Source organism: Pan paniscus, chromosome 21 (assembly GCF_029289425.2).
Source record: "Pan paniscus chromosome 21, NHGRI_mPanPan1-v2.0_pri, whole genome shotgun sequence".
In the NCBI taxonomy this organism is placed as follows: Eukaryota; Metazoa; Chordata; class Mammalia; order Primates; family Hominidae; genus Pan; species Pan paniscus.
In genome coordinates, this window is record NC_073270.2 from 43499750 (window position 1) to 43512812 (window position 13063).

The 13063-nt window shown below is 37.6% G+C and overlaps 1 protein-coding gene across 1 annotated transcript in view; it reads left to right on the plus strand.

The window, feature by feature from the left end:
- CTNNBL1 (catenin beta like 1) overlaps positions 1 to 13063 on the plus strand; it is a 177095-nt gene that overhangs the window by 78234 nt on the left and 85798 nt on the right. Inside the window, exons 8-10 of the mRNA XM_003805015.5 lie at positions 3949 to 4021; positions 4259 to 4317; positions 5802 to 5950. Of these exons, the coding sequence (XP_003805063.1) occupies positions 3949 to 4021; positions 4259 to 4317; positions 5802 to 5950 (281 nt within the window). The remainder of the gene's footprint in view (positions 1 to 3948; positions 4022 to 4258; positions 4318 to 5801; positions 5951 to 13063) is intronic.

The window sequence follows — 13063 nt, forward strand, 5'->3', positions numbered from 1 at the left end:
ACATGCTGAGTACAAACCTATGCATGACTCTATAATTACTCTGACAGCTGAAAGATTTAAGAGAGCCAGGCTCCTGGATAGAAGAGAGCCCTATAAGTTCCAAGTCCCACTGATTAACTTTGCAAAATCCAAGAGACTATACCTGCTAAGTAAAATCTCCTTTCTCCTGATTTTGAATAAATGTCTTTGAAATTTGGCAGTTTGGTATTGTGCAATCTCTGGCTGAGATTTAAACAGAAATAAAATATGCTTTGTAAGTTTTGTCTTTGGCTAGACATGAAAGATTACTTTCCTTTCTTCCCACCTGGCCTAATTTCTTCTATTTCTTTTCTACCAGATTAAAACATTTGGTTGTCATCATCATCATCATCATCATCATCATCATCACTAAGTTTTCATCATCTGATATGAGTTTCATGTATTGACTGCTCACTACATGCTAAAGTGTTTTTCTAGAACCTTCTTTCTTTCTTTCCTGTCTTTTTCTTCTTTTTCTTTCTTTCTCTCTTTTTTTTTTTTTTTTTTTTTTTTTTTTTGAGGCAGGGTCTCATGCTGTTGGCCAGGCCGGAGTGTTGGTGCCATCACTACTCACTGCAGCCTTAACCTCCCAGGCTCAAGTGATTTTCCAACCTCAGCCTCCCAAGTAGCTGGGACTTCAGGTGCACACCACCACACCCGGCTAATGTTTATAGTTTTTTGTAGAGATGAGGTCTCACTATGTTGCCCAGGCTGGTCTTGAACTCCTGGGGTCAAGTAATCCTCCCGCCTCAGCTTCCCAAAGTGCTGGGAGTACAGGTGTGAGCCACTGCGCCTGGCCACATACATTATTTCTAATCCTCACAAACAGCCCTGCCAAGAGGGTGCAGCTATCCCCAATTTACAGGTAAAGAAATCCCAGAGAGAGAGGAAATGGTGTTGCCCAAACCACATGGGAACCACGTGGGAGAGCCTGTGAGCATTGGGCCTTGGCATCTTTGAAGCCACCTCCTCTTGCCAAGCTGCTTCTCAGCTGGCACTGCTTTTAGGTTCTGAAGCATTGCAGAGCTCAGTGTTGGGGAGTTATCGGGCCTCATCATTTTGGTTTCCTGATTAGATTCTTCCTTCATGCCAATTTCTCAGTCAGAACTTATATTTTAATTTAAAAATGATGAAGTTATCAGTCTGGTTTTTAAAAACTTACTTTGGTTAAATTGGAAACTCTTAGTAGTGTCTTACAGCAAAAGGTGGAGATTTCCTGTGGAACCAAGAATTCTCAGTAGCAAGAAACTCAGCTGGTCGGTGCCTGTTATGTATACACCAGTTCCCTTAGTACAGCCACTTCATGAGGAAGATATTAATTTGGCCAGTCTCATAGCTGGTAACTGTTAGAGCTGAGATTCTAATGCAGATATTTCTGGTTATGGTTGTCAGAAAAACTTGTGGTACCTACTGTGTTTTAGGTACTTTCATATTATGTTTTTAAATTCTCATAGTAACTCTCCAAATAAGTGGGATTTTTTTTTTCTATTCCTTTTTTCTTTTTTTCATGTCAGTGCCCTAATCAAAAAAATGCTATTTTTTATTTTCATTTTACAGATGAGGAAACTGAGACTGAGAATGTTTCTTGGGTCATAGATTCCCATTGTCAGCTTATGGCATTCTTAGTGTCTCAGTAATTCTGTTTTTACAGCACCGCTATGCCAAAAAGTACCTAATAGTCTCATTTATTAAGTAGTTATGTCCAAACCATTTAATATATATTTATGTCCTTACAATTTAGTAGCCATTTGAGAAGATAATACACACAAATTGAAAGAAAAAATATTTTTATTTCATTGTTAAATATCATAGTTACTTCCTAATGGTATGTGTGCCTTTTGGTACTGCTCAAATCCTTAAACCTTAGGATCAGATTGAACGCCACGACCATCATTCTGATTTCACATCGATTTTCACAGTTATTTTTGTCAGAGCAGCTATCCAAACGCAGCTCCACAAAGATATGATGTCACCAGAAGAAATGTAACTTGAGCTCCTGGTTAATGCAGTGTTCAACAGATGTCACATTTCACGGTGTTCTCCTTGCAAATTTAACGTATCCTGTGGTGAATTCAATATGGCACCCCAGTTGCCACAGCGCAAAGTTGGAGAACTGCAGATTTGAGTCAACCTTAGGTGTGTCTAATGCCAGATCCGTGTTTTATTTTCCTTTTTTAAAATTTGATATTTCTACAAAATTAATTTTAATTCAGTGTAAGGTTTTTAAATGCCACAACAGTGGACAGAGTTCAGATCTAAGTTACCCCTGTTTGTTCTCTTGCTTAATTCTGTGTCTTCCCTATAGCAGGTGCCTAATAAGTATTTATTGAAAGGAAGAAAAACTCCCCCCAACTTGAAAACAGGAGCTTACAAAATTGAATAAAGGGCAAGAGGCATTAGATCCACAGAAAGGCCATGGCTCTAGTGACCTACTGTCTTTTGGCTTCTTTCAGTTAAGTGTCTTGTTTTAAACAAGAACCATGGCCCTTGCAATGCTAATGTATAAGTTGGTGTGGCTTAAATCTTTTAAAATATAATAGCAGTACTTGGAACTTACATAATTTGAGTGGGAAATTTTATTCGCAAATCCTTGATTTTGATAGAGATGCTTACTCCTTGGCTTTTCACCTTCATGTTTTGATTTTCGTTAATATGAAACCATTTTTCTTAAGTGAAACATACCACAGGTTGCATTTAAGCCCTGACTATTATGCTGAATTTCTTGAAACAAGGCTTCAAGCTTGCCCAGGGAGCATACCTTACATTTAGCACATGTAAGACCTTGCATTTATAGATCTTTTAACCTAAGATGGTCATACTTGGTTGACCTCCTGAAACCCTGTAGGCTGCACTTAGCTTGATGAGGAAGACGTGCACAGAAAACTGAAATGATACTGAGTATTGCTTGATTAGGTACAACTCTTCCTCTTTAAGTATAAAACCAATATCTAAACAGATCTGTGAATGGCGGTAAGGTGACGGAAGTGTTAGTTCCAAGATAAACACTTCCCTTGTCTTTTCCAAGTACAGAAATTCTTTGTCATTTCAAAAACACAGATAGGTAGCAAAGGTTGCTGCTGATTAATAATCATTGTTTACGTGCCTGCATTTTAAGGATCATGGGCACCATAAATAAAAACACATCACTGAGACTCGCTCCTCTCTATGCACCTTTATCCAAGGGGCAGTGATGATGGTGAGATATTTAAGTCTCACTACCGAAGCAACACTGAGGACAGACATGAAAGATAGTCTGTGCAGTAGATGTGTCCCCTCTGAAACTCCCAAATAGCAGAGCATGCAGCGGGGAAAGAATTGTGGGTAGTAATTTGGGTGTTAAAATATTAACACATTTTTGCATATTTAATGTGGTTTCTGTTTTAAATAGTAGGCAGATTATGGCATGCAAGCAGATAAGTTTATGATTTCAAATTAAATTTTAAGCATTAAAAAAATCCAGAAGGAACTACTTTGTGATAAATACATTCAGTTAATCAAGAATTGCTTTCTTCTCTGCTCATATATTAACTAATTTATAGCCTAATTTCATGATTGTAACTTGTGAATTAAGCTTCATGGTGAGTTTTAATCTTAAAAGTTCAAAACTCTCATTCATCTAGTTCACATTTGGGTACTATGGGCTAGACATATATAATCTCTGGACTCAAAATGGGAAATCTTGGAAGTCTTCACCGAGGAGGTAACCTTAATACCTGGGCATTAAGAGTGTGAGAGCCATTGTTTCAATCTGTCACTTTACTTGGTTCTGGTCTCTTGAGAGCAGAGGCAGACGTTTTTACCCTTAACTGCCTTTTCCTTTTCTAACTTCTGCTTCTCTCTAACTCAGATCGTAGTACTCGTGAAAAATTTGTCCTGGGGAAGGAAGCAAGACCCCTTAACATTTTTCTCATTTCTCCTATTTCCCCATAGGCAAAGATGCCTTTCGATGCCAACAAACTGTATTGCAGTGAAGTGCTGGCCATATTGCTCCAGGACAATGATGGTGAGGCGCCCTCTCAGTATTGATATTCTGTTAGGATAGGAGCCAGGCTTGTTTCAGATCATGACAGCAAGCTCTCTTGCCTTTGGCATCCCCTTGCTCTCCCTCTCACTCCCTGTGCTGCTTTTGTACTCTGTCAAGCTGTATTGATTTTGTTTGCTGATGTATCCGTGTTAGACGGCTGTAAAATCTGACAGTTAGGTTCATTTTTTTTCTTCCTCTATTTTTTTCCCCTTTTAGAAAACAGGGAATTGCTTGGGGAGCTGGATGGAATTGATGTGCTTCTTCAGCAGTTATCCGTGAGTAATTCTTATGCTTCCTGTCTGCTGTAAGATACATGGTCTGCTTTGAATGGGAGATGGAGCTGGAAACTGTGGGAAGGAATAAGCCATGTGCTGCAAGCCATATGGAGCATGTTGGCAGGTTTGAGGGTTATACGGAGGGACATGGTTTGCCTCCTTTTCTTAGTCATTTGCTCTTTATGACCAGACATCACTGTGTATCAGATCTGAACTTTCTTCATCTTCTGATATGATATTGTCAACTCAAAAAAGATGTGCCTCATGCTGAAGTGTGTATGTTCTGGGCCAAGCATACCAAATTATTTTCATTTGACCCACTCCCAAGATTATTCACCAACCTTCCTTTCAATCTGCTGTGAAAATGGAGTATGTTCATTTAGGATCTGAATAAGCTCAAGGAGTACAAGTTCCACTGCAGTGGGGTGGGGGTCAAGGGGAGGATAGGGGAGGATGTGGTGCTGAAGGCTGGAGTGAGAACTTGGAAACTGCCATTTTCTCACTGTAAGAAATGTAAATCCAGTTGAAATGTTATTCTGCTGGCATTCTGAAAATACTGTTAAGATTTCCTCTTACAAGTTTTAGCTGTGTTATTCTAAAAACAGGACTGAAAATAGATCATTTGGATAAACTCTTAAGAGTGTTGGGAGAGTCTGAGATGTCAGTTTGCATACAGCTTCCATCTTGGTGCCAGCAGCCTGAGTGTCTTGGCCTCCACCCCAAAAATAGAGCTTTGAAATGTGAATCTGTTTCCAGTTCTGGGAAGGTGCTTAGTCCTTTTCCTGTGAGATTATTGATCTTCTTGTAGTAGACTGTATGGGTATGCATATACAGTTTAAAGGCTTCTCTTAACATGCCTTACATCTCTGGCAAAAAGAAAACTAATGCTGTAAGCCCTTCCCATGAATTAAAGCCCCAGCTCCCCTGTGAGGGAATTCAGTAGCCTTGGTTGTCAGGAAATGCTTCCTTATATTGAGCCACGATTCAGCCCTCTGGATTGTGGTTGCTTTTAGAAGGGAAAGAAATGAGATATGGTTGGGTTGGGCAAGTGGAGGGCTTTGAGGGGAGTTGGCAAAGTTGTTTCTCATCCTGGATAATGATTTCAGGGGTGTTCACTTCATTCATTTAGTTTTATATGTCCTTTATGGAGTTTTTCTGTATCTGTGTTATATTTCACGATAAAAAGATTTTGTTTTTTATTGGGTTTTGGTTTTTAAAAAAATCTGCTTGCCTGGAACTGTCAATTACTGATGGACCCAGTGGTCAGTTGAGTGTTTTGGCTTTTTTTTTTTTTTTTGCATGTATTTAATATATGTGAATCATTTAGTTTCTCTAAAATGGAAACTGATAAGAATTTTGTTTGGTGAGCTTCTGTTTCCTCAGTCGTAGAGTTATGACCCACAGGTTTTAGGAATTGTTGGATGGAGGCTCATGAAAAGACATTCTCTTATAGCTCTGTGCTTTGTGCTGTTTTTGCTTGACAGGTGTTTAAAAGACACAATCCCAGCACAGCTGAGGAGCAGGAGATGATGGAGAATCTGTTTGATTCCCTCTGCTCCTGTCTAATGCTTAGTTCCAATCGTGAGCGCTTCCTGAAGGGCGAGGGTCTTCAGCTGATGAATCTCATGCTCAGGTATGTTTCGAATGCCCTAGTTCTCCCACCTTTTTTGCCTGACTTTTCACTGTTAGCCTGAATTCAAGAGCATGTAGCTATGATCATTTATTCTGTTGGGTTTCCTAGACTTTACCCTGAAGAGTAAAGTCTTCAGGCATGGGGGGATGTGTTTGTGTAGGTATGTGGTCTTTCCTGAAGTTAGAGTAGATGAATAAAAAGTATATTGTGTTCTGTTTGTGCCCTACTGTGGTGGTTGCTAATACGTCCACTCCATTGAAGGACAGTGGTGTTTTTCCTCTCCTTCCCATAGTATGTTAGTTTTGGGGAAATCTAGCCATTACTTCTAAACTTGGACTAACTTTTTGTATATATCACATAGACCTATCTATGCCATATGTTTGTATTTTTATTGAAAGCAGCGTATCATTCGTATTTTTCACTCCTCATTCAGTAATGAGTTGTACATGTGCTGTATGCCTAGCTTAGGAAATATGAAAATGTGCAAGACAGTTCTAGTAACTTTTATTTATAGTACTTTCCTTGTGTGTCTTATTATTTATACGCTAATTCCTGAAAGTGGATCTTATATTAGTTTCACAGTTATTTTATAGAATCCTAAAGTTAGAAGCAAAAAGGGGAGAGGAAGCTTATGTTGATAACTCTTGAGACCCTGTCTAGGAAGGGGAGTAGAGAAGTGTGTGGGGGAAGGCTGAGGGGATAACCAGACTGTGGTCAAGGGACTTAAAAAAAAAAATCGAGCATGTTTATGTGGTTGGAAGATTCTAGTCATTATGAATTGTGCCCTACAGAAGGAGCAAGTTGAGATTTAAAAAAAAAAAAACAAGAAAAAAAGAAATGGAGCCAGAGTCTGCTGTCTTAAAACTTCAAGTATACTGAAAGTTCTGTTGAACTAAGATATTTCTTTGGAAAGGTTTTTCATAAATGTGATATATATTTGTTAAATAGAATTTAGAATACTAACATATAAAACTGCTATTAAAACATTGACAAGGTACTATGTTAAGTACTGGGCATACACAGAAATACCTAAGACAGAATTTCTGTCTCCACAAAGTTAGGAAAACAGTTCTGTGAGCTAAACACAGCCTGTCTTTGGGTGTATATTTTCTTCTAGTCTTTTTTTCTGTAATTTTTAACAACTTTTTAAGCCTGCCACACATATGATTTTCTGTATTGCTACATTTCAAACATAAGATGCTGTTTCCCATGCTGTGAATAATCTTCATGAGAGTTTTCAGTAACTGCATCATGGCCTCTAAGGGACTGTAGCTTACTTAGTATTCTTCTGTTGTTGGCATTGAGGATATTTCCAATGTTTTGCCGTTATAACAAATTCTACAGTGACCATTTTTGTGTTTAAAATGATGTTAGGATTATCCAGGTACAGTAAGTCCTCACTTAACATCATCAGTAACATTCTCGGAAACCACAACTTTAAGCGAAATGATGTATAATGAAACCAGTTTTTCTGATCATTGTTATAACGGTGTTATTTGAGGATCTGACCTCCTATATCCTGTTTTACTTAAAGTTGCCATTTCCAAGTCTATTTATGATGTTAAGTGATGACTTACTGTGTATATTTCTAAAATATCATATCTTTAAAAGGCTTCTGGAGGGCTGGAGGCACAGTAGACCTCTTCATTTGTCCAGTGTGTACCAGACCTTGCGTTGACCAAAAGTCTTCCTTTGAGGAATTGCTTTTAAAAACAATTTTAAAAAAAATGCAGAGAGGAGCATGAGAAATTACTCAGAGGCCTTTTGTGTTTAGCTGATTTTTGCTAGCTTTACTCTCTTGAGTCTTTTGTTTATCTCCCTTACCCTTCTAATTTCTTGTCCTTTTGTTGAAATGACCCACCTTCTCTCAAGTAAATAGCATAAATAGAAGATGCATTTGGCTTCTTGGATCTTCTAACCTTAACACAATGTTCTGAAGGGACTTTTCCTTAAGCTTCTTAAAGGTCTGAATTGCCAGTGTCTTTGGTTGGTTGAGTGCAAATATGAAGTGGTATATTTCTGCAGCATATGGCTTGGTATTGCATAGCAGTGGGGAGCTGAATAAATAACCAGAAATATGGATTATTCAAACAGGAATGCTGAGATTCAGGGAGGCTAATTAAAGGAGAGCTCCAAAAAACTTAGAAACTGTACCTCTCTAGATCTCCTAACTTTTCATTTTTGAATGCTGAAGTTGCTGTTACATTCATTCTTTGGCATTAATTAGCTATATTAGCAGATTCAGCATTTCCTTTTTTCTCTTTCCCATACTCTTTGTTCTGTATTATTTTTCTTCAGACTCCCAAATGGAAAGTTTAATTGGGATGGAATTTTTTTCCATACTATAGTCACCCTTTCTGATCTTCTAGTAAGAGCTGCCAGGTGGCTCTTTGTCTAGAGAGAGCCTGTTCAAGACTATGAAGCTGTAACACTAGAAGTTCAGGAAAGTTTCTGTGGTTCCATTGCCCCTAAATATAGATCTTTACTTTGACTCAGTCATTCATCAGACAGTTGTGAAATGCCCACGTGGAGAGGTGGCAGTATGGAGCAGGGTGGAAGAATGGGCCTGGGACTTGTAAGTGTGGGTTTGGAACATGCTCTTTTACTTACTAGCTCTGGATATTTGGTGAGTTACTTTAACCTTTGTGACCTTCTCACCCTCAGTTTTTCATCTGAAAACTGGCACTAATAATACCAAATTTACAGGTATTTTGGCAGAATTAAACTATATAAAGTATCTGGGAGAATTCTACAGTTGCAAAACACTGCTAAGGTACTATGTTAACTTTCTACGTTAAGTGCTAGGTTTATACAGAGATGAACAAAACAGGGTTCCTGCCTCCAAGAAGCTCAAAGGCTAGTGAGGGATGCACACACTAAATAACTATAATATAATTTAATATGGTGACGCTTCAGGAGAACAGTTACTTTTGCATGTATATATACTCAGTGAATTTTTTTCCTTTCTGATTATTGATGAAGAAAGATCACAAACAAGATATTCATTGATACATACTCCCTCCTTCCCACACATATGTGCACACACACACAAGCATATATTCACTACCAATTTAATATTTTTATCTACCTTATTGAGGCATAATTTTTATACAGCAAAATGTACGCATTTTAAGTGTACAGTTTTGACAGATGTTTCCACCACCACAGTGAAGATGTAGAACAGCACTATCCAGTCGAAATGTAATGTGAGATAGGTAATTTTACATTTTGTAGTAGCTACCACATTTAAAGGGTTAAAAGAAACAAAAATAATTTTAATAATGTATTTTATTTAACATAGTCAAAAATTATTTCAACATGTAATCAATATGACAAAATTATTAGTAAGCCATTTCACATTCATTTTTTGAGATTAAGTTTTCAAAATCCAGTGAACATTTTACTTTTACATCCCAATTCAGATGCTAAATTTTCATCAGAATGCTTGATTTGTATTTAGATTTCATAAAATTTAGAGTTGAAAACATAGATTCTCATACTTAAGTTTGTCCAAAGATACTTAAATGTTTTCCAGTAAGTCCAGTATCAATTTTAAAATTTTAAACTTATATTTATTTAAATTGTATTTAAAATTTAGTTTCTCAGTTACAATAGCCACATTTCAGATGCTCAGTAGCTACACAGTGTCTACCATATAGGATGATGTATATACAGATTCTTTTTATCACTTCCAAAGGTTCCCTTGCATGCCGCCAGGCCTAGCTAATTTTTTAAAAATATTTTTGGCAGAGACAGGATTTCACCATGTTGCCCAGGCTGATCTTGAACTCCTGAGCTCAAGCTATCCACCTTTCTTGGCCTCCCAAAGTGCTGGAATTACATGTGTGAGCCATTGCACCTGGCCAAATGCCTCCTTTTTCATTTCCATTTTTTATTTATTTGATCCTCTCTCTTTTTTTCTTAATCTGGCTAAAGGTTTATTGATTTTGTTTATCTTTTGAAACCTAACTTTTCATTTTGTTGATCTTTTGTATCTTTTTTTGTTTGTTTCATTTATTTCTGCTCTGATCTTTATTATTTCTCTTTGTCTACTAATTATGGGTTTGGTTGGCTCTTACTTTTCTGATTCTTTAAGATGTATTGTTAGGTTGTGTATTTGAAGTTTTTCTACTTTTTTGTTGTAGGTGCTTATTGCTATAAACTTTCCTCTTAATACTGCTTTTGTTGTATCCCATAAATTTTGGTATGTTGTGTTTCCATTTTCATTTGCTTCAGACTGTTTTAATTTCTTTCTTAATTTCTTCATTGGCCCACTGGTTATTCAAGAGCATATTGTTTAATTTCTGTTTGAATAGTTTCTGGAATTCCTCTTGTTATTGATTTCTAGTTTTTTTCCATTGTGATCAGAGAATATACTTGACAGAATTTCAATTTTCTTGAATTTTTAAAGAATTGTTTTGTGGCCTAACACATGAACTATTCTTGAGAATGACCCATGTGCTAAGGAGAAGAATGTGTATTCTGCAGCTTTTGGATGATATGGTTTGTCAGTATCTATTAAGTCCATTTAGTCTATACTGCAGATGAAGTTTGATGTTTGTTGATTTTCTGTCTGGATGTTTGATCCAGTGCTGAAAGTGGGGTGTTGAAGTCTCCAGCTTTTATTGGGATCTGTCTCTCCCTTTAGCTCTAATCATATTTGCTTTATCTATCTGGGTGCTCCAGTGTTGGGTGCATATATATTTACAATTGTTATATTCTTTTGCTGAATGGGCCCCTTTACCATTATGTAATGACCTTCTTTGTCTCTTGGTCTAATTTTTGTCTTGCTATCTATTTTGTCTGATTTAAGTCCAGTTCCTCTTGCTCTTTTTTGGTTTTCATTTGCATAGAATATCTTTTTCCATCCTTTTATTTTCAGCCTATATGTGTCTTTATAGGTGAAGTGTGTTTCTTGTAGGCAATGGATTGTTGAGTCCCATTTTTTTAATCCATTCAGCCACTCTATATCTTGTGATTGGAGAGTTTCGTCCATTTATATTCCATATTATTATTGATAAGTAAGGACTTAATCCTGCCATTTTGTTATTTGTTTTCTGGTTGTTTTGTGGTCTTTCCTTCTCTTCGTGAAGGTGATTTTCTCATATGGTATGTTTTAGTTTCTTGCATTTTATTGTTTGTGTATCTGTTGCATGTCTCTTGACATTACCATGAGGCTTGCAAATACTATTTAATAACCCATTATTTTAAACTGATGACAGGCTTAACACTGATTGCAGAAACAAACTGACAAGCAAAGAGAAAACTAATAAAAACTCTACACTTTAACTTCACCCTTCCACTTTTTAACTTTTTGTTGTTTCTGTTTATATCTTATTATACGGTCTATGTCTTGAAAAGTTGTTGTAATTATTTTAATAGGTTCATCTTTTAGTCTTTCTGCTCAAGGTATGCGTAGTTTATACGCCACAATTACAGTGTTATAATATTCTGTGTTTTTCTATGTACTTATGGTTACCAGTGGGTTTTGTACCTTCAGATGATTTCTTATTGCTCATTGGCATCCTTTTCTTTCAGATTGAAGAACTACCTTTAGCATTTCTTGTAGGATGGGTCTGGTGTTGATGAAATCCCTCAGCTTTTGTTTGTCTGGGAAAGTCTTTATTTCTCCCTCATGTTTGAAGGATATTTTCACTAGATATACTATTCTAGGGTAAAATATAGTTCCTTCAGCACTTTAAATATGTCATGCCACTCTTCCCCTTTAAATATGTCATGCCACTCTTCCCTGGCCTGTAAGGTTTCCACTGAGAAGTCTGCTGCCAGACATATTGGAACTCCATTGTATATGTTATTTCTTTTCTTTTGCTGCTTTTAGGATCCTTTGTTTATCCTTGACATTTGGGAGTTTGGTTATTAAATGCCTTGAGGTAGTCTTCTTTGGGTTAAATCTGCTTGATGGGGTTTTGTAACCTTTTGTTCTTGCATATTGATATATTTCTCTAAGTTTGGGAAGTTCTCTCTGATTATCCCTTGGAATAGACTTTCTACCCCAATATCTCTATCTCCTCTTTAAGGCCAGTAACTATTTGATTTGCCCTTTTGAGGCTATTGTCTAGATCTTGTAGGTGTGCTTCATTCTTTCTTATTCTTTTTTTCTTTTGTCTTTGACTGTATTTTCAAATAGCCTGTCTTCAAGCTTACTAATTCTTTCTTCTCCTTTATCAGTTCTGCTGTTAAAAGACTCTGATGCATTCTTCAGTATGTTGTATTTTTCTGCTTGACTCATTTTAACTATTTCAATATCCGTAAAATGTAATAGGATTCTGCGTTCCTTCTGTGTTATCTCAAATTTCATAAAGCTTCCTCAAAACGCTATTTTGCATTTTTTATCTGAAAGCTCACATATCTCTGTCTTGCTGGCATTGTCACTGGTCTCTTATTTAGTTCATTTGGTGAGGTCATGTTTTCTTGGACGGTCTTGATGCTTATGGATCTTTGTTGGTGTCTGGGCATTGAAGAGTTAGGTATTTATTGTAGTCTTTGCAGTCTGGGCTTGTTTGTATTCATCCTTCTTGGGAAGGCTTTCCAGGTATTTAGAGAGTCTTGGGTGTTGTGGTTTAAGTCTTTGGTCACTGCAGCTGTGTCTGCATTAGGGGGCACCCCAAGTTCAGTAACGCTCTGGCTCTTGTAGACTTGTAGAGGTACCACCTTGGTGGTGTTGGGTAAAATCGAAGAGAATTCCCTGGATTACTAGGCAGAAACTCTTGTTCTCTTCCCTGACTTTTCCCCAAACACGTGGAGTCTCTCTCTCTCTCTGTGCTGAGCTGCCTGGTGCTGGGGGAGGGGTGAGACAAGCAAGCACCACTGTGGCCACCACTGGGACTGTGCTGGGTCATTCCTGAAGCCAGCACAGCACTTGGTTTCACCTAAGGCTCACATTGACCACTGCCTGGCTGCTGCCTGTGTTCATTCATGGCCCAAAGGCTCTACAGTCAACAGGTGGCAAGTCCAGCCAGGCTTGTGTCCTTCCCTTCAGGACAGCAAGTTCCCCCCAGCCCCAGGCAGCTCTAGAGATGCCATCTGAGAGCCAGAGCCTGGAGTTGGGAACCTTAGAAATCTACCTGATGCTTTACTCTATTGCAACTGAGC